Genomic DNA, 25,595 nt, shown 5'->3' with positions numbered 1-25,595 from the left:
AAATGCCCATGATACAGAGTCGAAAGCTTTTTCAAAATCTACCAAAAGCAGGAGACCTGGTATATCGAGGACGTCCGTGTATTGCATGATATCATATATTAATCGAATGTTTTCACCAATATATCTACCTTTAATGAAACCAGTTTGATCATTGCTAATTATTTTATCTAGCACTGTTTTTATTCTATTGGCAATGCAGCCTGAAGCTAGTTTATAAGTACAGTTAAGCAATGTTAAAGGCCTCCAATTTTTTTAAAACTGTTTTGGTTTATTTGGTTTGGGAATACAGGTATTAATACCCAGCTTTTGGACTTCAGACATTTCTTTGACAATATAACTATAATTTATTGATCTAATGATAAAATAATCTAAATCAATTCAAAAGAACTTGAAGAATTCAGCAGTGAATCCATCAGACCCAGGGCTTTTTTCATTTTTCGTATTTTTTAAAAATGATAGCACTTCTGAATATTTTATTTCTCCTTCCAGTGCATTTGCTTCCTCGTTAGTTAGCTTATTATAATTAAGTCCATTTAATTTATCTATAATCTCGTCACTTACTTCACTTGAGGGCGCAGAGTACAGTTTTTTATAAAATGTTTGGGTTTCTAAAAGAATTTGTTTCTGATCTGTTATTTCTACACCATTTTCTAACTCTAGTCTTGATACTAACTTGCTGTAATAATTTCTCGATTCCATATTGCAGAAGTATTTCGTTGGCTTTTCTCCCTCTTCAACCCATTTCGCTCTTGATCTTATATAATGTCCCTTTAATTTTTCTTCTCTTAATTTCTCTAGTTGTAGTTTTTTTTCTTCTATTATATTTATATTAGTCATTTCTTCGTTGCATTCTAATATTCTAATTTCATCACATATTTGTTTTTCTAATTCATTTTGTTTCTTTTTTTCTGTAAGCAGAATATGAAATCGTTTTGCCTCTTATTTCCATTAATAAAGTTTCATAAAAAAGTTGGTCATTTATTACGAATTGTATCGCTTCATTGGGTATTGTAGTTATACTTTCTCTTAAATAGACAGGAACTGCGTATTGCGTTTTAACATTTTCAATTGTATTTTTAATAACTTTTACATATTCTTTGTCTCTTAACAATGCGTTGTTAAATCTCCAAAGTCCACTTCCTTTTTCAACCTCATTTATTTTCAAGTGGGCAACTACACCAGAATGGTCAGATCGGTAACTATTTTCGATTACAATTTTTTGTACGTATGGTATTAAATTATTTGAAAGTAAAAAGAAGTCTAGTCTGGCTTGTTTTGCTGGATTTTTCTTCCTCCATGTATATCGTTTTAAATATGGATAAAATTCTCTAAACGGATCTTTTAAATCTAACATTTCTGCCGTTTCTATAATTATATTACGTGAATTAGGATTATTAATATATTTATAGTGTTTGGTATCTAAATTCTGATTCAGTACTAAATTAAAATCTCCGCAAACTATATATTTATTAGTTTGAAAGTCTTCTAAATTGTTAAAAATATTTTCATAAAATTTAGGATTATCTCTATTTGGTCCGTATAAGGTCGTAAGAATAATTCTCTCTCCTTCTATAGTGATATCTATCAATATGAAGTTGCCCGAATTGTCTTTTTCTATTTTGTGTATTTCGTATTCAAAGTTATTATTAAACATAATGGCTACTCCTCTTGCATTTCCAACGTAAGAATTAAACACACATTTATATCCCCATTGTGTTTTTATATATGGTTCTAGTTCTACTCTGAAGTGGGTATCTTGCAGACAATAAATATTATAATTTTTACATTTTAAGTAATTAAGTACGTTTTGACGTTTTTTAGGATCTCCTAGTCCCTGACAGTTTACCGTCATTATTTTTACACACGCCATCTTAAATGATTAAGTTTACTCTTTTTATAGGTGGAATTTTCTATATTTCGAATTTGGTTATACTGGATCTGATAATTGGCACCATTCCCTATCCAGATAATACTACTACTGTAAGCAAAATTCGAGTATTGGCTATAAAGCTTGACGTGCCTTTGACAAAGATAAATAGGAGTTTGAAAAAATACGTGAAGAACAGATAGAAATGGAAAAGAAGTGTTGAATACAAAAAAATATTAAACAAATCCACACCCTTGCAAACATCGACATGCGTATTGAAACATAGAGAACACAGCAGTGAATTCAAACACACACATTCACACACTACACTAAATACAATAGAAAACAAAGGTATTATCATGGGGAATTAACTCCCCCAACCCCAGAATGTTTGATAGGTTATATAACCAGAAGGATTCCAAACTTAATTTAAACCAAATAAATTAAAATATCAATCGTTCGTCTAACACCCATATTCAGTTGTGCATAAATCCAAGAATGGAATTAAATATCTACATGGACACTAATAATGAATATAACTGAATTTAGGATATACATGCACATATACATACATACATATTACATATATACATAAATATTACAGGGCTTCTAGAAAATGGTAGCCTCACTCGCGTGTTGGCGATTCTCATGGTAGGGTTATTAAGTAATTGCTTAGACCATTGAATTTCCAATGTTGGCTAATGAATTTTGAAAATGATTAATCCCGTCACTAGTGAATATTAAAAAAACAAAACAAACAAACAACCCAACAACAACCCACCAACAACCGTATACACACATACACATATATACACATACATACATATATATACATGTACATACATAAACACATATAAACGTATACCTGTCCACATTATAGGATTAAACGATTTTACTGCACTGATATTTGCGCCACGCTCTCGTACATATCGACTCACAAACGTATCTGGACGCCAACTCACTCAATCAACTGATTGCCTCACACATAGTTGCACGCGCTTGGGTTTGAGCGCGAGTACTCTAACGCCATAATGTTTTTTCATGGAATTTAGCCTAGCATACACTTTTATTTAGTATATAGTTGTTATGCAGTAAACAATAGAGGTTGAAACCAATAAAAGATACCCCTACGAGTTCTGCGATTCTCAGCACACAAAAAAGGGTTTTAATAAAAACATTCATAAAATGGTATACGACACCCCATTCATTCATTCAACTATTCATTTCAACTTATTTTCGTACTTATATTCAATTAAGGTTCAAACACGCTGTCCTGGGAACACACACACACCTCAGCTATCTGTCCAGGACAGTGGGTTAGTTCTTAATGAGAGAGAGGTCGGTGTAGTGGTCTTAAGGCCGTCCCACATTAGCGCAACGCGTCAGCAGCGCATCAACAGCGCGTCAACGTTGTTTTTTTTCGATCGTTCCAAAAGCGATTTTGCTGCTTTCTGCTCTGACGCGCACAAAAAAACCCAGTTTATGATGTCATAATGTTGTAATATTTTAGGTCTCCACAAAAAAAACCAACACACCATTGACGAATATCTTTATTTTACTGAAAAACAATGCCAAAACAAAATATTAACGAAGAAAGGTTGATCATAGAGATGCAGAAACACCCATGCATATACGACATCCAATCGGTTAGTTACAAAGACACGGAAATGGCAGCCAATGCATGGTCAACGATGTCGTGTACCCAAAACTTCCTCTTGCGTTTTTTATCAAGTAATTTCATTATATACAAATACATTAAAACCAATTTACTCGAAATTATTTTGAAATCAGCTGTTTTTAAATCAAATCCGTTTTTCTTTCCTCTTTTCAGCTTTTTTTCCCTCTCTTTTATTTCTGTTTGACACGCTGCGTATATGTGGGCATTATTGACGCTTTACTGCTGACGCGCTGCCGACGCGCTGCTGATGCGTTGCCGACGCGCTGCGCTAGTGTGGGACGGCCTTTACACCTACCCATTGAGTCTGGGTGGGAGCCGGTAACGAGCTGCGAACCCAGTATCTACCAGCCTTATGTCCGATGGCTTAACTACGACACCACCGAGGCCTGTGACATCACATTTCCTTGCAGGTAGATTAAATGTGAGGTAGGCCTACCACACTTTTTATTGGTGTACTGCCTAGGCGTGTTAATACGGTGTTTTTACCACGAACCAATCTGCCAACTAGAGCCCGGGCTACCACTGTGTAGTGATCTTACACCTACCCATTGAGTTGTTAAAACTCGTTCTAGGTGGGAGCCGGTACCGGGCTGCGAACCCTGTATCTACCAGCCTTATGTCCGATGGCTTAACCACGACACGACCGAGGTCAGGTCAAGTCATAGGCTTTAACGTACACATCCAGAACAAGCTGTTCTAGCGCACGCCTATCGTGGGCGCAAGTTCTTGCATAAGCAAGCCAGTGCGTCCAAGACAAGAACGGGGTGGGGGGAGTGGAAGGCGAGACTCTCGCTTACGACTTCAGCACTGAAGACCGGTTGTTGTGGCCTAGATAAACAAGGCGAAAGAGGCGGTGGAAATTTTTGAAAGTTGAAGTAATTGTTTTGAAAGAAAGAAGTGTTTTATTTAACGACGCACTCAACACATTTTATTTACGGTTATATGGCGTCAGACATATGGTTAAGGACCACACAGATTTTGAGAGGAAACCCGCTGTCGCCACTACATGGGCTACTCTTCCGATTGGCAGCAAGGGATCTTTTATTTGCGCTTCCCACAGGCAGGATAGCACAAACCATGGCCTTTGTTGAACCAGTTATGGATCACTAGTCGATGCAAGTGGTTTACACCTACCCATTGAGCCTTGCGGAGCACTCACTCAGGGTTTGGAGTCGGTATCTGGATTAAAAATCCCATGCCTCGACTGAGATCCGAACCCAGTACCTACCAGCCTGTAGACCGATGGCCTGCCACGACGCCATCGAGGCCGGTAAATTGTTTTGCGTTATGTCCAAAACATTTCTGGTGATTAAACGCTAATTTTGAAAGGTTCGGAAGAAAGTTAAAGTCTGTCGGATTTTAAAAATTAATTTTAACATACCAACGCTATACGAACCTAAGGGTAGCCTTAAAGCAGGGCCGTACCCTCGGGGGGGGGGGGGGCAGGGAGGAATTTCATTTTTTTTTTTTTTTACTCCAGAAAATAACATACATAGCTCAGGGTTTAATTTGTATAGTGTTTCATTTGTTTATAAAAAGTAGTGCCCCCCCCCCCCCCTAGTATTTTTATCAGGGTACGGCCCTTCTTAAGGGCTAGGAGGTGGTGTTCAGACCACCGATGCCGGTCAGACCTTTTATCGTGAGGTGTGCAACACGATAAAGGGGAATAATCCAGTAGAAAATGTAACTGTAGTTAAGTTAGGTCCCCTTGTTTCTCTCTTCTTAAATTAAAACAAAAATAAGTACTGTGTCACGTTTCCGTGAATCAACTCGGAACTGAAAAAAAACAACAATGAATGTGACACGGTTTTAGAAGTTGATGATTACCTTAAAATATGCAGTAACAGTATATTGTACTAGGTATGATTAATCGCAGACTATATATCTTAAGTGATAGCAAGACGGTTGATTATGATAATTTTATAATTTATAACACAGGAAGGAAAAACAAATCTGGCTTTCAACCCCTCTTTGCTTTGGTCACTGAATGACTCATTGTTGTTCAACAACTTGTTGTCAATGTCAAGATAGTCACAATGATTATAGTCCAAATTGTTGTTTGAAATTTTAGAAAGAGTTCGACCCGTACCCCTCTATATCAAGGTTCTAAAAACTAACCCTAACCGTAACACTAAAACTAACCATAACCATTCAATCCATTGAAAGAGGGGTATCGCCAATTCTCGAAAAAAGGTAAGAATAAGTTTTATGCACAGTGAAATGTATTATTACAGTTAATTTGCATCCTAGAATCTTAATGAATGCAATGCAAATGCATCCATAAACAGCAACAGGTGCATGACGGAATCAACACAACCAAACACGTCTGCTGGCACTGCCAAATCGGCAAATGAGTAATGACGAATCATTTCCGGATAGCTGCTTTTAGGTCATGTGACTGTCATGTTACTGTTTTCATGGGAAAAGTTGATTTTATGTTGTTGCCATTACTTTGAGAACGTCATAGTATGGTTTTCGATAATGCTTTTAAAATAACGTTTTCTTACCACCTGGTGCAATTTTTGATGGAACAGGGATAACATGCGAGTATGTACTTACCTTTTTATACATTTTATTTCTAAATTGAACAAGGTAAACATTAATGTCATTAAATTGATAGCCTGACACGACTGAGCATGTGCACCAGCCATTTCCTCTTAGTCGTACGGTTTTCTATTAAACGAGGATACGAGTCAAACTCATGCCAAAATTTTTACGACACAGGGGCATCCGAGTGTGTAATATTCACGTGAAACCTAGCACATCTAGAATTTTTTGAAAGTTGACAGTCGAAATTCATTATAAAGTTGCGAACTTGTATTATACTAGCGTTTGCAGCTAGAGAACACAATGTCCACTAAACTTCCACAATTAGCGATAGTGGGAATTTTGATTAGTTTTTAGGAAAATTAAGACTTTAAAAAATAATTATAATAAAATATTTATATTGGGGTGGCAGCTGCTGCCCTAGCTCCAATGGCCCTGCGGCAGTTAGCTTTGGGTTCACCTTGGATTAGTGTCAAGAGAGAGAGAGAATACTAGACATCAGTTGGATACAATCTGTCATGTCAGTTTTAGAACCTGGTGGAAAAATAATGTTTTTTTAGATATTTGATTTATTTTCAGTGAAATATTGAAAACTCATTTGACAGCTGGTATTGAGAACAATTTAACAACATGCCTCCCAAGTTTGCACGGATGCCTGACCGTGCTGACTATGCTTCTTCCAAAGACAATGAAAGAGTAAGTTTGTTCAGTCTTATGACTGTTTAAGAAAATTAACCCCAATGCCATTGGCATGTATACAATGTATTTTAGAATGTAAATTTAGAATCTTTTCACATAATCAGTGTGGTTTGGAGTTGTCACAGAATGCATTAAATTAGACTTTTTTTTTTTTCCATAACAGAACTACCAATATATATATATATATATATATATATATATATATATATAACCACTTCCATTTTAAACATCTGTTTAACTGATGTATTAAATGTTCTGTAAATGTTACATAATATACATGTATAAGTGTATGCATCTCATAATGTAGACAACACAGTTATTCCAGGAAATATTTTAAGAGGGGAATGAAGTTTAATATAAAAGAGAATATAAACTACTCTTGAAGCTCCCCAGGAAAGTATTGCTACATATACATAACTCAGTCACATTCCAGGGCTAGCTCTGACACTCGCCAAATTTGCCAGTTGCAAATTTTGAAAGTAATTGGCGAATTTTATTTTAATTTGGCAAAATAATTTTATGTAAAAATTGACATTTTTTACAAAGTAACTGACGATTCTGCAATTTTTGAAGTTTAATAGACAATTTGGTGAAACATTTTGCTCACCCAGAGCTAGCCCTGCATTCAATATCTAGTGGCATCAAATAGCATATATATACATACTAGTATATATTAATTGGATATTAAGTAATTTAATTATCAGTATCATAAAAATTGATATACCAGTAGTAGCATATCATAGACGTACAATTATACATGTATATTTATTATATTGTGAGGGGTGGGTCATAACCCAGTGGTAAAGTGCACACCTGATGTGCTGTCGGTCTAAGATGAATCCCCATCGGTGGGCCCATTGGGTTATTTCTTGTTCCTGCCAGTGCTTCACAAGTCATATAGCAAATGCTGTGGTATGTACATGTAGTATCGAATATATGGGATGCTGCATATAAAAGATCCCTTGCTGCTAATTGGAAAAAGTAACCCATTGCTTGGCAACAACAGGTTTCCTCTTTCTTTATGTGTGTGGTCCTTAACCATACAATGTATGCCTGACGCCATGTAACCGTAATTTATAAATATGTTGAGTGTATTATTAAATAAAACAATCCTCCCTTCCTTTATTACATTGTTTATCAGAAAATGATATGCATGGATTATAAACAAACATTAAATAAAAGGGAAACCAAGCCTATATGTGTATATTCAGATGAGCTATATTTTGGGAATTCAGGCATTGGAATGAGCAGACTGGCCTCTGTGGCGTCATGGTTAGACCATCTGTCTACAGGCTGGTAGGTACTGGGTTCAGATCCCAGTCGAGGCATGGGATTTTTAATCCAGATACTGACTCCAAACCCTGAGTGAGTGCTTCGCAAGGCTCAATGGGTAGGTGTAAACCACTTGCACATACCAGTGATCCATAACTGGTTCAACAAAGGCCATGGTTTGTGCTATCCTGCCTGTTGGAAGCGCAAATAAAAAATCCCTTGCTGCTAATCGGAAAGAGTAGCCCATGTAGTGGTAACAGCGGGTTTCCTCTCAAAATCTGTGTGGTCCTTAACCATATGTTTGACGCCATATAACTGTAAATAAAATATGTTGAGTGCATTGTTAAATAAAACATTTCTTTCTTTTTGGAATGAGCATGGCACTTGCCTGATAACCCATGTACAGGTTACTATAAATTACAGGCCTGGTACACCATAGGTTTTTTCCTGTCCTGTACGGAGTAGCCGGCTGACGCCGGCACCTGTGCCCATAACAGATGTGTGCTACAACAGCTTGCTCTGAATGTGCATGTTAATCTCTATACCATACCATATTTATCGTACCATACCATAAGTTATTACACATTTATCAAGTTTACAATTCCTATTATCTTTACTTCACAAATACACTGATACATGTACTTTGTTATTAATTTATATCGCTGTTCTTGTTGTACTGATTTGTGTGTGTGTGTGTGTCTAAGTGTGTGTGTCTGTCAGTGTGTGTGTGTGTTGGTGTATGTGTGTCAGTGTGTGTCTGTGTGTGTGTCTGTGTATGTGTGTCAGTATGTCAGTGTGTGTGTGTGTGTGTGTGTGTGTAATTTATAATAAATACAAAAATTTAGGAGTGTTTTTGTTCAAAGCATTCTGTTATGAATAAAGTAACCTGGACAACAATTCTCGACTTATTTTGATGCCTGTGACAAGCTCTTTGGTGACTGTATTATTGTTTAAATTCAAAGTGGATAATATTTCCATGTCTATTTTGTTCATTTCCAGGTAAGTTTGCTAGACGATCATGATTCTGATGAGGACTTTTTTCTCAGGTTTGATATTTTTTATGTTACATTAATTAGGGTTACGAAACACTTTGGGGGCAATTTTGACCATTTTCAGGGCACTTTTTGCATTAAAAACAAAAACAATAATTGAAATCAATATAAATGTAATTAATATTCTTGCTTTAATAAATGAAAAGCAAAATATATAACAGGTATTTTTTATTAATTAATAATAAAAAAAAATTGTATTTTATCAAGGCAATTTTAGAATTAATTATTAAAAAAGGCTTTTTTAATCTCAATTCAGCATGGCACTGATTACGGCAAGATGGCGCTAGACTAGTGAGGCATGGTGCTGCAACAAGCTAGGAAAAATGTTAAGGGTTCATACAGTTTACCAAATGCAAATTAAATTGAATTTGTTAAATATATTTCATTATTACGTTGCCAACATACTAATTAAAAAAAATTCACTTTTTGTTGACATTTTGGATGGCTCGTTGTTAATTTTGCTTCAACATCTGTTTGCCATTTGGAACATTTAAAAATTGCTGCAGTATAAAGTTACCTATCATTTTTATTCTCCACAGAGGACCTTCAGTGAACCCCAGCAAGCTTTGTTCAGACCCAAAACTTGCCAAGTAAGTAATACACTGGTTGGCTTGCAGAGCACAATATTTCACACAAACCGTTGTGTTTGTTTAGAGCTGGTTTAAGGATCCGCGGGGCCTGTAGCACAAATAACAGTGGGTCTCCCCCTTCCCAGGATATATCAGGGAGTGGAGGAAAATGACCTGGGGAAAATAAATGTACACATCACCGCGGGTCCCCCTGAAGCATACGGCTCATAGCATGTGCTACTAGGATAAACCGGTTCTGGTTCTGTTCGCATGTAGGTAACACAACTTTAAATTTATGTGTACTAACAATCGGTTACGGGTGAATCATTACACATTCTGAAATTATAAGTTGCCTACCCTGTAATTTCAAAGCAGTTTTGAGATATTTGATTAGGCCATGCAATATATAGTTCACATAACCGAACAACTGGTTACTTGAGTAAAAATCACATTAACCGACTTCCGGTTACCTACGTTTTTTTAAAAATATTGTCCCCTGGTTTGCCTTTATGAGAGTTTGCTTTGTTTAACGACACCACTAGAGCACACTGATTAATTGATCATTGGCTATTGGATGTCAAACATATGGCTATTCTGACCCATAGTCATCAGAGGAATTCCGCTACATTTTTCCTAATGTAGCAAGGGATCTTTTATATGCACTTTCCCACAGACAGGGAAGCACATACCACGGCCTTTTTCCATGCCGTTATTAAGTAAAAATGTAAGATATAGGCATTAATTTTCTATGGCAACAGCGGCAACTTTTATATTAAGGCTTTTCGTTCAGATCAGGGCAAATCCTGGGTCGGTGCTTATAAAATGTTTAAAATTTGAATTTGAGACGTAAGCAAACTTCAAACATAATTACCTGCTTGTTTGTAAGAACAAGATTTATTAAAACAATGGGTCTAAACTTTACGGTTTTGTACCTTTGGCCTGCGCGTATAAACCGTACCCAAATCTCTAATGTATGACTTGCATTCACTTTGCCATGACGTTTAAAAGTCACAGACTTTATTTGAGTCTTGAGACTAGACTCAAACGGTTTTATAATTACCAGGCCAGAGCTAAGAACTTTAAAAAAGTTCAGACTCAAGATCTTTGCAGGATCTCCAGACTGTAATTATATGACATTTCGTACATGGGTGAGACTTTTTAAAATTTAAAAAGTCTTGAATTTAGACTTTTTTGAGGTTTTGTAAGTAAGTGTCCTGATGTTCTGTTTTTACTTGCAGACTCCAGAACCAGGTGGATGATGTGGTGGATGTGATGAAGAGTAATGTCGGCAAGGTGCTGGAAAGAGGAGAGAAGTTGGAAGATCTGCAGGACAAGTCTGGTATGTTTTTTTAAGTTATTTAAATTAATGAGCTGTTTGCTGTAACATATGTAGACTAAGGTGTATTCACAACTTTTTTTTCTGGTATAATTGTAATTTGCGGGATGGGATGTAGCACAGTAGTAAAGCATTCGCCTGATGTGCAGTCAGTCTGGGATCGAGCCCCATCGGTGGGCCCATTGAGCTATTTCTTGTTCCAGCAAAGACCATGGTATGTACTGTTCTGTCTGTGGGATGGTGCATATAAAAGATCCCTTGCTACTAATGGAAAAATGTAGTGGGTTTTCCTTCTAAAACTATGCATCAGAATTACCAAATGTTTGACATACAATAGCCGATGATTATTAAATCAATGTGACTGAACTAAATCTTGCCCGCTGTGAAGGCTGAAGTTGAGTCAGTTGGGGGCTTGGGTTGTCTCAGCTTATAAACATCAGGTGGGTCAGTGCATATGTTGTTGTCATTAAATATATGTGGAAGGAAGGAAATAGTTTATTTAACGATGCACTCAACACATTTTATTTACGGTTATATGGTGTCGGACATATAGTTAAGGACCACACAGATATTGAGGGAGGAAACCCGCTGTCACCACTTCATGGGCTACTCTTTTCGATTAACAGCAAGGGATGTTTTTTTATGTACCAGCCCATAGACAGGATAGCATATACCATGACCTTTAAATATATGTGGAGAAATGTGAAAGTAAGAGACCCTCTACTGTTGATTTAAGTTACTTTAATTTTTGAAAATTGTTAAACTTTGATCTCGTACTTTTAATCTCTGATGTTATTTTAAGATTTTAATTTTGTTATTAATGCTGTATTATTTGACAATTTTAGACAGTTTAGCAGGAAACTCAGACATGTTTCGTTCCCGAGCAAAGGGTCTTCACAGAACTATGTATTGGAAGAACTGCAGGGTATGTCTTTAATGTATTATATTTTAAAATTAAGCTTAACATAGCTATGACAAATATCAAATAAAAAATCCTGAGGAATGTTTAACAAAGATTTGATGTGCTGTAACTTGGTGATGTTCTGATTCAGTGAGTTAGCTGAGCATCATTTGTTGTGCTCATTTGACCAACTAAAACAAATTTTAGTACTGATTGAATTCCTAAGATTAGATTTCATTCTGCCATTCATAACTAGCTTTTTGTTTTAGCGTTTTGTAACCCTATTCATCCTAAACAGAGAATAAAGCAGTGCACAATATATTATGCGAACCGTTATTTTGTTTGCTTGTTGGTAATGCGACTTCAAATTCATGCGCACCACCATTTGGTTATGTGTTGAATTGTTACCGTCTTAAATTAAAAGTCTGATTCAATAAGTTCTTTGAGCATTGCTTACTGGGCCCACTTAACCAACTAATGTAAGTTTCAAATATGTTTTTTACTTTGTCTTGATAATTTGGTCCAATATTCGTTTGTTTATCACAGCTCCATACACTGTTTTCATTGTCTGACCATATTGTTTATTTTTGTCGTTTTGTAAAAAAAATTAAGGTTTTATTTTTTGGTATTTGACGTTAATATGCTTCATTGTGTCTTTCATTAATTTTTATTAATAATTTTAGAATTTTAAATTGATCTTCATCATATACCTTTTTTTGACCCCCAATAGCCTATGTGAATTATGTGCTGGGGTGTTATTAATGATTGACTGTATTCCTAAAAGTTGATTTTATTCCATCACTCGGAACCGATGAATCCAATATTTATGTAACTTATTGTTTTCACAGATGAAGCTCATACTTGCCCTGATTGTCGTCATCTTACTAGCAGTAATCATCAGTAAGTATGTCAGTTTTAACCTTTCATATCATCAGTAAGTATATCAGTTTTAACCCTCTGTATCATCAGTAAGTATATCAGTTTTAACTCTCTGTATCAGTAAGTTTAATAGTTTTAACTGTATCATCAGTAAGTATATCAGTTTTAACCCTCTGTATCAGTAAGTTTAATAGTTTTAACTCTGTATCATCAGTAAGTATATCAGTTTTAACCTTTCGTAGCATCAGTAAGTATGTCAGTTTTAACCCTCTGTATGATCAGTAAATATGTCAGTTTTAACCCTCTGTATCGTCAGTAAGTATGTCAGTTTTAACCCTCCGTATCATCAGTAAGTATGTCAGTTTTAACCCTCCGTATCATCAGTAAGTATGTCAGTTTTAACCCTCCATATCATCAGTAAGTATGTCAGTTTTAACCCTCCGTATGATCAGTAAGTATGTCAGTTTTAACCCTCCGTATGATCGTATCATCAGTAAGTATGTCAGTTTTAACCCTCTGTATCATCAGTAAGTACGCCTGTTTTAACCCTCTGTATCATCAGTAAGTATGTCAGTTTTAACCCTCCATATCATCAGTAAGTATGTCAGTTTTAACCCTCCGTATCATCAGTAAGTATGTCAGTTTTAACCCTCTGCATGATCAGTAAGTATGTCTGTTTTAACCCTCCGTATCATCAGTAAGTATGTCTGTTTTCACCCTCTGTATCATCAGTAAGTATGTCTGTTTTAACCCTCTGTATCATCAGTAAGTATGTCTGTTTTAACCCTCCGTATCATCAGTAAGTATGTCTGTTTTCACCCTCTGTATCATCAGTAAGTATGTCTGTTTTAACCCTCTGTATCATCAGTAAGTATGTCTGTTTTAACCCTCTGTATCATCAGTAAGTATGTCAGTGTTTTGGTGTATTGCAAAAACTTACATGACCAGAACCACGTCAGGTTTACAAAAAGTAATATTCGAAATAATAAAATGTAAGTACCTCTACCGTATACGCAAATATTTTCGCAATCATTTTACATTTTCGCGAGGAATTATTTTCGCGACTGTGTCCCCCGATAATAAAATCAAAATTACCCATATTTCCTTTGTCAAAGTCTATTCAATGACGATTTCACGCACACACTTGGACATGTTATCGATGGAACATGCACATGTGATACAGAAAATTGAAAAACGCAAATATCATAAGAAATAACTTTTAATTATTGGTGGTACCCACAAACTTCCATTCAGAGTTACAAAGAAAACAAACAAAACTGAGATTACGTAACAACAGACTTGCACCCAACTGTGTGTCACTTCGATCAAATCCGCGTGACCATGCAGGTTTACAGAATCACTTGACCTTGCGGACTTCTGCTTGATTCTGATATGGGTTGGGCATGTAGAGATAAGACTATATATATAGTGCATAATTATAGATAAACATATTGCCATTTTGGGTCTGCTTAAGAAAACAAATACATATGCAATAAATTGGTTAATTATTAACATAAAATATTATATTTATTCCATGAAAACAAAAATTAAACTTCTCTGCCTTAAAAACTATAATTAAAGAAAAGTTGGAAACTGAAAAATGTATCTTATATAAAAATGGTAATTATGAAGATTTCAAGACAGAATGGGAGCAGTGGTATAATTTATTTCAAACATCATAAAAGTTTATTAAATCTATCAAATATTGAGATATATTTATTTCTAAAATACCTTCTTCGCACTTTATACTCCTTCACACACCTTTTCATAATACTTTCTTGTATCAATACTAATTCAATACATAACATCTTCTTTACCTTTTTTTTTTCCTTCTTGGCCCCAGATAATAATAAAAAAAAAAAACACAAAAAAACACCTAACAAAATATCAACAACAACAATATACATAAAGTGTGTGGATTATATCTGTTTGTGTGTATATATTTTGCCATTTATATTTATGTATATAAAACTGTGTATACCGTATGCCATATATTTATAAAAAATTGTGAGACAGTGAGCTCAGGGCACCCAACCCTGACACTGCCATTTTATATTCTGGGGACAATAAAAAAACAGTAACACAAAAAAAAAGAAAAAAGAAAAAAAAGACTATATATTATAAGGGAAATAATATTTTACCAAATCGGAAATAAATTCGCACGTAATTAAATTTGCGGTGCTATCAACGTGTTTGTGATTTTCGTTGTTTATTTTATTCGCGAACATATTTGCGTATACGGTAAGTTAAATTATAATCAAAAACGGCTTTAATAGTGAAAAATATGTCATCGTGTTTAAAAACTAGGGACTGTCCCTTTAAACTATGCAGCATACTTTTTACTATTAGAGCTGATTTTGATAATTGAAATCATACGTTAATTACACTTTATTGTTTAGATTATCAATTTCCTTCCTTCCGAAGTGTTTCTGGTCATCCTGGTGTTTTTAATATCACAAAATGTTTTTTATATATTTATAAATGCATGTACCTCTGAGAAGTAACGGTTATGGAGACAAGCTCTGGTTTATTTTTTAAGGGCATTTGCCGATTTCAATATGACATATTCTTGTTTCACTCTGTTGTAACTTTATGTAAATGTGTTGCAGGTTTGTAGATTAACCAAACTAACTTAGTGTCCATTTTCATGGGTTGAAACTAGAGTCTGCGGTTTTAATATGGTGCAAAAATCAGTCAACATTTCCAAACTGAACTCACTGTTGGTGTAGAATGAACATACACGTTGTAAAACTTGATTGTTATGTTAAGATATTTGATGCCTAACAACAGAATGAAGACTGAGATATTTATCAACCTGATGATATATTAAGATGCCCATCAATAGAAAGAACATACACAATTTGTTTGTCACTTTGATAGTAGATTGAATATCTAACAATATACAAGTTTTATGGTTTTGGTTTTAATGAATGTTTGTGTTTTTTCTTTCAGTACCAATTATTATCAAAACACAGCAGAACTAGTCACTGAATGTGACACCAAGGTTATTGGGGTTTGCATACAGACTGGAGTCTGCATGCAAGGAGTTACTATGGTTTTTATATGCTAATATAGTGTCATTGTGACTGCTGTTTAAATCATGTTAATTCTTCAAGTTTTGTGCAGCTATTGGGGAAATTAATGAATATTTGCATATTGATCTTGGTGTTATAAAATTTATATAAAATTTTGTAAATGAATAGTGCTGTTAAATGGAAAACATTATGTACATTTGAATTTATTCAACATAACAAACAAAACAAAAACCTGACTTGTATTAACTGGTCATTTTACTATTCTCCAAAATCGTTGAATGTAAATTGACGTATATTAAGCAGCCATCTGTCTTAAGAAGACATTTCACCATGATTCCCATAACTCAGAATCTGTACTAAGCATGCACCTGTCTTAAGAAACCATTTTGTCATTTACATAGATCAAATGTAATACAAATTAATCTGTATTAAACAGCCACCTGTCTTAAGAGGCCTTTTTATCATTCTCCCAAATCAAATGTAATACAAGGTACCTATTAACTTGTATTAAACAGCCACCTGGTTTAAGAGGCCATTTTATTATTCTCCTAGAGTATTGTTTTTGACCTGTATTAAACAGCCACCTGTATTAAGAGGCCATTTTACTATTCTAGAGTATTGAAAATACATTGACCTGTATTAATCAACCACCTGTTTTGAGAGGCCATTTTATTATTTCTCAAAGACCTAATGTAATACATCTTGACCTGTATTAAACAACCTCTTTATATAAGAGGTCATTTCATCATTTGTCAAAGACATAATTATGTAATTCATCTTGACCTGTATTAAAGAGCCACCTGTTTTAAGATGAAATTTTATTAAGCAGCCACTGTACAAAGATGTTGTTTGCTCTATTGGGTTGAGATGGGAAATACATTTGTAGCTCAATGGTCAAAGCACTTGATGGGTCATAGGATTGATTGACCTTGATGGACTGATTTTTCCCCCACCATCTCAACCAGTGCATAACAACTGGTCCATTAAAGGTCATGGTATGTGCTGTCCCATTCTGGATTTTAAAAATCTCTCACTCATTTCCTGTAGTAGTATTAATGTCGACACCAAATGTTCTTTTTCATTTGTAGACCAAGTGTTGAAATAACTAATGGTTTAAAATGATCTATTATAGTATTAAAAGAAATATTCCTTCACATTCTTTTGGATGGCTGTATAACACATGTTCATCAACATGTCAATAATGTGTGTTTAATACAGGGAAAGTTCTCTAAACCGGACACCCTTGGGACCAAGTAAAACGTCCAGTGTTAAGAGGTATCTGGTTTAAAGAGGTTTTCTTCTGTACAGATATTTAAAGGGGGGGGACAGGGGACAGCAAAACACGTCTTGTTTTGAGCAAAATTTGAGGGAATTCCAGTTTGCAGAGGGTCCGCTTTTGAGGGAATTCCAGTTTGCAGAGGGTCTGGTTTTGAGGGAATTCCAGTTTGCAGGGGGTCCGGTTTTGAGAGCTTCCACTATACATGAATATGTAATAAAAGTTTAGGCTTCTGAAACTTGTGATAATGATAGTCTCATTCACGCATTGCTCGCACAAATCTAGCTTTGCATAACCCATGCTTTATTTGAACATTAAATTTAGGCCATCATCTATAATATGGTCATTGATAGATTACTTAAAAAACATTAAACGGATTAGCTGAATTTGTTTCTGCATAACCCGTAAATGGTTTAACTAGTGAAGTTGCAATGATCGATTATAATCAAACATTTATCGGTTTGGTTTTACCGATCTGAAGATCGATTATAAAAATATTAATTATCGATTGTGTGGGAAACTGTTAAACTGTAATTGTTCCTTCAGTTTAAATAATGGAAATTATTTAAATTGTTAGGGTTTGTGTTTGCTTTCATGTGTACTGTATATAGGCGTCGGAAGATGGCAGCAACTAGGGTGGGGGAGGCACTTATTAAATGCTAGTGCATTTTGTGCATATTGTGGCCCTCCAGTATCAGAGTTGGAGCCCCCCCCCCACCCCCACCCCCCGTTTCCGATGCCTATAAATACAGTAAATAGGTATTAAAAGTAAAATGAGCCATTTGTGGTGTCTGTCTTGGTAAACACGACAATTGGTGCATGGTCCTTATAATTAAAATCTTTGTTGTTTTCATATACAGTGGAGCTCTAAACCGGACACCCTTGGGAGCAAGTAAAACGTCCGGTTTTAAGAGGTATCTGGTTTAGAGAGGCTCTCTTCTGCACAGATATTTAAAAAGGGACCAAGAAAAAACGTCCGGTTTTGTGGGAATTCTGGTTTACAGAGGGTCCGGTTTTGAGAGGTTTCACTGTAATTCTAACCAATTATGTAATTAAAAGTTGATCGGTTGGGGTGTAAATCGATTATATGCGATGATCGATGATCGATGATGGAATTCTGATTCACAACACTACAGTCAGTCCCACAGGAATCGCATTTTTTTCATACTACAAAATTTACTACAAGTTATTTATTTCCGAGCCAATTGATGTGTAAATTGCCCACACAGATTGTATTTCTTTGTTATTTCCAGACACTTTTACTTTTCTTCTTATGTGAAACCAAACTGAAATTAAATACAAAAAACATTTTTATAGAATGATGGGACGAACTATAGGTTTAACGCCAGTTTTCGATGTTCGGAGGCCTGACGTTTAGTGAGTTCACTGTTTGTGGTAGTTGACACTGAAAAGAATCACGGCACCACGTAATGTCGAGCTCAAGCACTACACTGAATTTGTGAGGGGGATGTTTGTAGATGTGGGTGTGGTTTGTGGGAAACGGTGCCTTCAAAAGCCAAATTGTTATGTTTTCTACAAGTTTTAGCCATGGGGTGTGTGAGTATTTCCTCACCTCGCACCCCTGGGGTGTGTGAGTATTTCCTCACCTCGCACCCCTGGGGTGTGTGAGTATTTCCTCACCTCGCACCCCTGGGGTGTGAGTATTTCCTCACCTCGCACCCCTGGGGTGTGTGAGTATTTCCTCACCTCGCACCCCTGGGTATGGGTCTGAATGTGATTATATAGTTTATATTATTCATGAGCATTGTTTAAGTGGGTCATCATTGAAAGAAAACTTTGTTGTAACCTTGCTCAGTGTTTTAGGAGTAGATCAGTCAGAGCAAACAAAATGATTTTTCAAGGTCGCCATGGATGATGTAATTTTGTTGATTCTTTGTAAATATTGTCAATACAAAATTAAAGTGTTATTTATTCTCAATGTTACGTCAGTATTTTTTGTTCTTGCGATTATTATAATAATTTATCCTGCAACCACAATTTCTATTGATAGAATATAATGACTGATAAAGCAAAGTCATATCCATATATTAGCAGGATATCACTTTTGCTGTCACGTACATGTATGTAATGTCACACACATAGCTACATTACAAAATCGCTCATTTGACCTCTAGGTCATCGTACAATGTGACTGAAATAACAGAAATAATAGATTTTCCCCTCAGTTTTTATGGTCTGCAGGATAAAGATAATAACTAGTTAATGACATCAGATATCTGCTTTATCCTGTTCAGGCTGAACGAGAAATTCCACGAGGCTCTGCCTAACAGAATTTCCCATTCTTACCTTCACAGGATAGAGCAAGATATCCGACGTCATCAACTAGTTATTCTCTATTTAATATATGTTCTGTGTTTGTCATATTGTCGGTGGGGAGGTGTTGGGGAGGGATAGAGCTTGATATGCTTGACTGATGCATTTGACCCAGAAGGGAAATCCAAAACCACACCAGTACATAGGTTTGAATGCATCCACGCATCATACTATTCAAAAGACTACACTCTTGTGATGTGATGGATGTTTTTTTAGGTGGGTCAGGTGCAATATTTTTCATTCAGGTTTTTTTTTGTACAACTAGAGTTATCTCACAGATGTTGTGTACATCATATATCTTAAACAATGTTTCATGTAAAAAAAAAACCGGTTGTAATTTATGGGTTTTATAAATATGAAAATATGTATATTGTTTGTATGTAATGTAATAAATAATATTTTAAGCAATATTATCATGTAGTTGTGTGTACCTATATACATGTTGAAATTGGGAGATGACATATTTAAAGAAAACCTGTTACCTATGAGTGTATGTGTGCATACATGCATGTGTTCAGTGCTGCACTAATTGGAAATTAGCATAATCCACCAAGATCCCCGTCGGTGGGTCCAATGGGCTATTTCTCGTTCTGGCCAGTGCACCATGACTGGTATATCAAAGGCAATGGTATGTGCTATCCTGTCTGCGAGATGGTGCATATAATCGAAAAATGTAGGTTTCCTCTCTAAGACTATATGTCAAAATTACCAAATGTTTGACATCCAATAGCCGATGATTAATAATCAATGTGCTCTAGTGGTGGTGTTAAACAAAACAAACTTTAACCCACCAAGGGGACTCGATCCCACAAACCCAAGCACTTACGGCAAGTGCTTTACTAAGTGGTACATCCAGGCCTGCAGTATGTACCATCCTGTCTATGGGAGTGTTTGATTTTTGGTTAGGAGTGAAAACTGTCAGACGGACTTCTTGCATGTATGTATCAACATGTGTCTGTTGAGATAGGGCTGAAAACACACGGGACATGTGATCGTCTTCTCCTGGGTGTGTATCAGCATGTATCTGTCGATGTGGTTCTTACGCTTGAAGGATCGGAACATGTGATAGTCTCTCCTGGGTGTGTATCAGCATGTGTCTGTCGATGTGGTTCTTACGTGCGAAGGATCGGAACACACGGGACACGTGATAGTCTCTCCTGGGTGTGTATCACCATGTGTTTGTCGATGTGGTTCTTACGCGAGAAGGATCGGAATACACGGGACACATGATAGTCTCTCCTGGGTGTGTATCACCATGTGTCTGTCGATGTGGTTCTTACGTGCGAAGGATCGGAACACACGGGACACGTGATAGTCTCTCCTGGGTGTGTATCACCATGTGTTTGTCGATGTGGTTCTTACACGAGTAGGATCGGAATACACGGGACACATGATAGTCTCTCCTGGGTGTGTATCACCATGTGTTTGTCGATGTGGTTCTTACACGAGTAGGATCGGAATACACGGGACACATGATAGTCTCTCCTGGGTGTGTATCACCATGTGTCTGTCGATGTGGTTCTTACGTGCGAAGGATCGGAACACACGGGACACGTGATAGTCTCTCCTGGGTGTGTATCACCATGTGTCTGTCGATGTGGTTCTTACGCGTGAAGGATCGGAATACACGGGACACGTGATAGTCTCTCCTGGGTGTGGATCTCCATGTGTCTGTCGATGTGGTTCTTACGCGCGAAGGATCGGAACACACGGGACACGTGATAGTCTCTCCTGGGTGTGTATCACCATGTGTCTGTCGATGTGGTTCTTACGTGCGAAGGATCGGAACACACGGGACACGTGATAGTCTCTCCTGGGTGTGTATCACCATGTGTCTGTCGATGTGGTTCTTACGCGTGAAGGATCGGAACACACGGAACACGTGATAGTCTCTCCTGGGTGCGAGTCGCATCGGGCTCGGGTGGTGCAAAAACTGCTTCGAGCACAACGCACATGTGAAACATCTCTCAGTGCGAGTCGCAAACAGAACTTGTTCCAATCCAATCACTCTGCTGAATCAAGTGCCAAAACAACAAAGCTCACACTAAATAGTGGTGTTAAAATGGGTCATTGGTAAAAGCCAGCAGGAGAGACCAATGCATTATCTTCAAACATCAATGTTTTTTGGTGATGTTGTTAAACAAAAACAAATTTTTAACTTTTCCCACAGACAGAACCATACATAATATAACCTCTGATACACTAGTCATGGTTTACTGGGGAAAACCCAATGGGTCCGCCCAGGACATTAGATCCTGTTGGGAACCTGTACCCCTTCCTCCTGGTTCCGATGCCTATGCATACATCTACATAAATTGCCTTATTTAATAAGGAATATTTTTACCAGCATTTTTGTTTTGTTTTAAAAGCATATGCGGACATCATCGTCCTACTCACTAGTGTATGCCCTAGTAGTGCTTGGTTTGTACACTTGTGAAAACATTGTTAACAATATTAGCTGAAATTATATAACAGAAACACAGTTGGTTTTAAAAATAGTTTAATATTTAAAAATGTCTAAAATAAATAATATATGTTAAAAACATAATCATGTAATAAAACTTAATTTCCTAGTAGATATCTTTATGTATAATGTTAACGTTTAACAAGCAATAATGTAAAACAACAAATATGAGTTTTGAACAAAATACATACGTTAATTTAAAATGAGATGACAAGATTTATAGAATGTTCCATATTCCGGTCGGTCAGTGCATGAGAAAACCCAAAGTGCCAATTAAAAAAAAAATAAGTCTACCGAAGTGAGAAGTACCAAGCAGGACCCAAGTCCTAAACGGACGAGTAACTATATTTTCTTGAGTGAGTGAGTGAGTGAGTTAGTATTTTTAACATGCCCATATACCACTAAGGTTTCAGGCATATCTGTCACAGGCCAAGTCTCTGGATAGCCAGTGGCTTGATCCAGGGCCGAATACTAAGGGACAATTTAGATTTTTAAACCAAAATTGGGATATTTTCTTGACTAATTATTCCATACAAGTTGGTCTGCTGAAGTTCAAGAAGTCGTAATGTGTGATGCTTCAAAAGAAGAAGAAAACAAGAGTACCGCTGAGGTACGTGATACGCCCATCAGGAGTTTGATGGAAAACCATATCTATATTAATGAATATGTTATGGGTATGATTCAATTGTAATTATATGAAATTGCAATGGGATGGATGAACAGTTTGTTTTGAACCAACCACCATCCCAAGTTGTTCCTACATGTGATTTGATGGTCCTGTATGCATCTGTATGCAAGATAAGATCTGGACAAGGATCTACTGTTATGTGCTATAGACTGTGAAAAGTAAGTCACAGTGACCTAGTAATAGTATATGACAAACCACCATCCCAAGTTATTCCTACATGTGAGGTTTAATGGTCCTGTATGCATCGGTATGCAAGATATGGTCCGGACAAGGATTTACTGTTATGTGCAGTAGACTGTGAAACATAGATCACAGTGACCTAGTAATAGTATGCAACACACCATCCCAAGTTGTTCGTTGAGGTTTGATGGTCCAGTATGCATCTGTATACAAGATATGGTCCAAACAAGGAATTACTGTTATGTGCAGTAGACCGTGAAAAGTAGGTCACAGTGACCTAGAAATAGTACACAACACACCACCATCCCAAGTTGTTCCTACATGTGAAGTTTGATGATCCTGTATGCATCTGTTTGCAAGATATGGTCCTGACAAGAAAAAGTTAACAGACAGACGGACGGATGGACAAACAATGCCATACCATAATATGACCCATAGATAGGCATATAAAAATGAGAGAACTACTATGCCAGTAACAAACAATGAATAACTGTTTAAGATCTTAAATTTTATACTTTCTAAATTCATTTATTCTTTATGAACAAACACCCCCAAAAGAACTATACTTACATTAAATAGAGGATACTCCCCAAGTGTCTTGTTATATCATAATTTATCAGCACGAGTTGATAGAAGTATGAAATCCAACTAAAATCAGGTTTTCCCATGCACTTTTAATTGATACATAATTTTCAGGGATACAAACTCAACAATGAGATCGAGAAGAATAATGCTGTCTTTGAAAATGATCTATATATCACAAGCAATAAAACCATATTAACAACAGTTACTATTTTCTCTTGTAACACTAAAAAGCGTATATCTTAAAATTATTTACCCTAGAAAAACAAAGGAAAGGAATATTTATTTAACAGCACCTCAGCACATTTTTAAAGCATGGTTATTTGGTGTCTTAACTTGGCTAAGAGAAAGAAGCAGCTTGCTCCTACAAACAAAGGAGCAAGGGACCTTTGACATACACGTCCCAGACAAAGGACAGTGCACACATTGTAACACAGCCTTTGTAGTTATGGGGCACTGGTTGAGACACCCCCCCCCCCCCCCCCCCAAAAAAAAAAAAAATAAAATAATAATAAAAAAAATAATCCAGAGAAAAATCGATCCTGTAAACTATTGCATCTCAGGCAAACACTTACACGAGAAATTGTCAAATAAAGTTAAATGTTTCTTTAGTTTAACAACACCACTAGAGCACACTCATTTATTTATTAATCATCGGCTAATGGATGTCATGCATTTGGTAATTCTGACCTATAGTCTTAAGAGAAAAAACCCTGCTAATTTGTTTTCCATTAGTAGCAAGGAATCTTTTATATGCACTTTTCCACAGATAGTACAGCACATACCACAGCCTTTGATATACCAGTCATGGTGCACTGGTTGTAAATGGGGGAAAACCCCAATCAGAGAATTGGACCACTGAGGTAATTCGCTCCTATGACACAAGCACCTTAGGCGAGCACTCTACCAACTGAGCTAAATCTCTCGAGCATCAGAGTGTACTGCTGTAGCAATACATGTCCCCTACCAGATCCAACACATTTTTCACATCTCCTAAGTTCAAGGGCCATAACTCTGTCAATTTGGGGTTTTTTTTTTACAAATCTCTATAAAAGTCAAACTAGATCTGCAACTTTACATAATAAATCTATACACAATTTCAGCTCAAAATAGTGAAGTGTTGTGGGGAAAAAAAATGTATGGAAACCTGTATGTGAGACAGACTGACAGACAGGAAGATGGAGACAAAACCTATAGCCCCCTCTGGATGGACTGGTAGGGGACTGAAAATTGATCTTTTACCACTAGCACCAACTGTGATGGACAATATTGTCAAAAACAACATTTGTTTGCTTTAAACTGACCAACATATTTAACTTTCATCTCTTTCTCCTTCCCCCACCAAGCCATTTCTTTTAGCATAGATTTCCTTCCTTTCTTTTCTATTAATAGTATACAATATTATGTGGTAAAAAAGTAATATTGTTGTTATCAACAAGCACTAAAATGATGAGTTTTGTCACAAGAAAATCACAAATTGTTTAAGTATAGCCTAACAAAAATTTTTCAAACTGCAGCAGTTGTTTAAGGATAGCCTAACAAAAAACATTGAAACTGCAGCAGTTGTTTAAGGATATCCTAACAAAAAACATTCAAACTGCAGCAGTTGTTTAAGGATAGCCTAACAAAAAACATTCAAACTGCAGCAGTTATTTAAGGATAGCCTAACAAAAAACAGTCAAACTGCAGCAGTTATTTAAGGATAGCCTAACAAAAAAACATTCAAACTGCAGCAGTTATTTAAGGATAACCTAACAAAAAACATTCAAACTTCAGCAGTTGTTTAAGGATAACCTAACAAAAAACATTCAAACTGCAGCAGTTATTTAAGGATAGCCTAACAAAAGATGTTCAAACTGCAGCAGTTATTTAAGGATAGCCTAACAAAAAACATTGAAACTGCAGCAGTTGTTTAAGGATATCCTAACAAAAAACATTCAAACTGCAGCAGTTGTTTAAGGATAGCCTAACAAAAAACATTGAAACTGCAGCAGTTATTTAAGGATAGCCCAACAAAAAACATTGAAACTGCAGCAGTTGTTTAAGGATATCCTAACAAAAGATGTTCAAACTGCAGCAGTTATTTAAGGATAGCCTAACAAAAAACATTGAAACTGCAGCAGTTGTTTAAGGATATCCTAACAAAAAACATTCAAACTGCAGCAGTTGTTTAAGGATAGCCTAACAAAAAACATTGAAACTGCAGCAGTTATTTAAGGATAGCCTAACAAAAAAC

The 25,595-nt window shown here is 36.2% G+C and overlaps 1 protein-coding gene across 2 annotated transcripts; it reads left to right on the top strand.

The window, feature by feature from the left end:
* The first annotated feature begins 5,279 nt into the window (after positions 1-5,279).
* On the top strand, positions 5,280-19,050 carry LOC121383026 (vesicle-associated membrane protein 4-like). Of its 2 annotated transcripts, none has more exons than XM_041512766.1 (8): positions 5,280-5,405; positions 6,672-6,788; positions 9,063-9,109; positions 9,655-9,705; positions 10,923-11,023; positions 11,866-11,945; positions 12,770-12,821; positions 15,753-19,050. In XM_041512766.1, exons 2-8 carry the CDS (start codon positions 6,723-6,725, stop codon positions 15,782-15,784), a joined length of 429 nt encoding a protein of 142 aa, XP_041368700.1. In that variant the 5' UTR covers positions 5,280-5,405; positions 6,672-6,722; the 3' UTR covers positions 15,785-19,050. The 2 variants fall into 2 exon arrangements, with proteins under 2 accessions (XP_041368700.1, XP_041368701.1); XM_041512767.1 differs by having other exon boundaries at positions 5,318-5,405; positions 6,653-6,788.
* Positions 19,051-25,595: the final 6,545 nt, after the last annotated feature.

This window comes from Gigantopelta aegis, chromosome 10 (assembly GCF_016097555.1).
Source record: "Gigantopelta aegis isolate Gae_Host chromosome 10, Gae_host_genome, whole genome shotgun sequence".
Lineage (NCBI taxonomy): Eukaryota > Metazoa > Mollusca > Gastropoda > Neomphalida > Peltospiridae > Gigantopelta > Gigantopelta aegis.
This window is presented reverse-complemented; position numbering and strand designations above follow the sequence as displayed.

Excerpts from the sequence above, each read along its gene's own strand:
- LOC121383026 (XM_041512766.1), top strand. The coding sequence starts at position 6,723 with ATGCCTCCCAAGTTTGCACGGATGCCTGACCGTGCTGACTATGCTTCT. Across the intron at positions 6,789-9,062 it reads CTTCCAAAGACAATGAAAGA|GTAAGTTTGCTAGACGATCA; the intron begins GTAAGTTTGTTC and ends GTTCATTTCCAG. Across the intron at positions 11,024-11,865 it reads AGATCTGCAGGACAAGTCTG|ACAGTTTAGCAGGAAACTCA; the intron begins GTATGTTTTTTT and ends TGACAATTTTAG.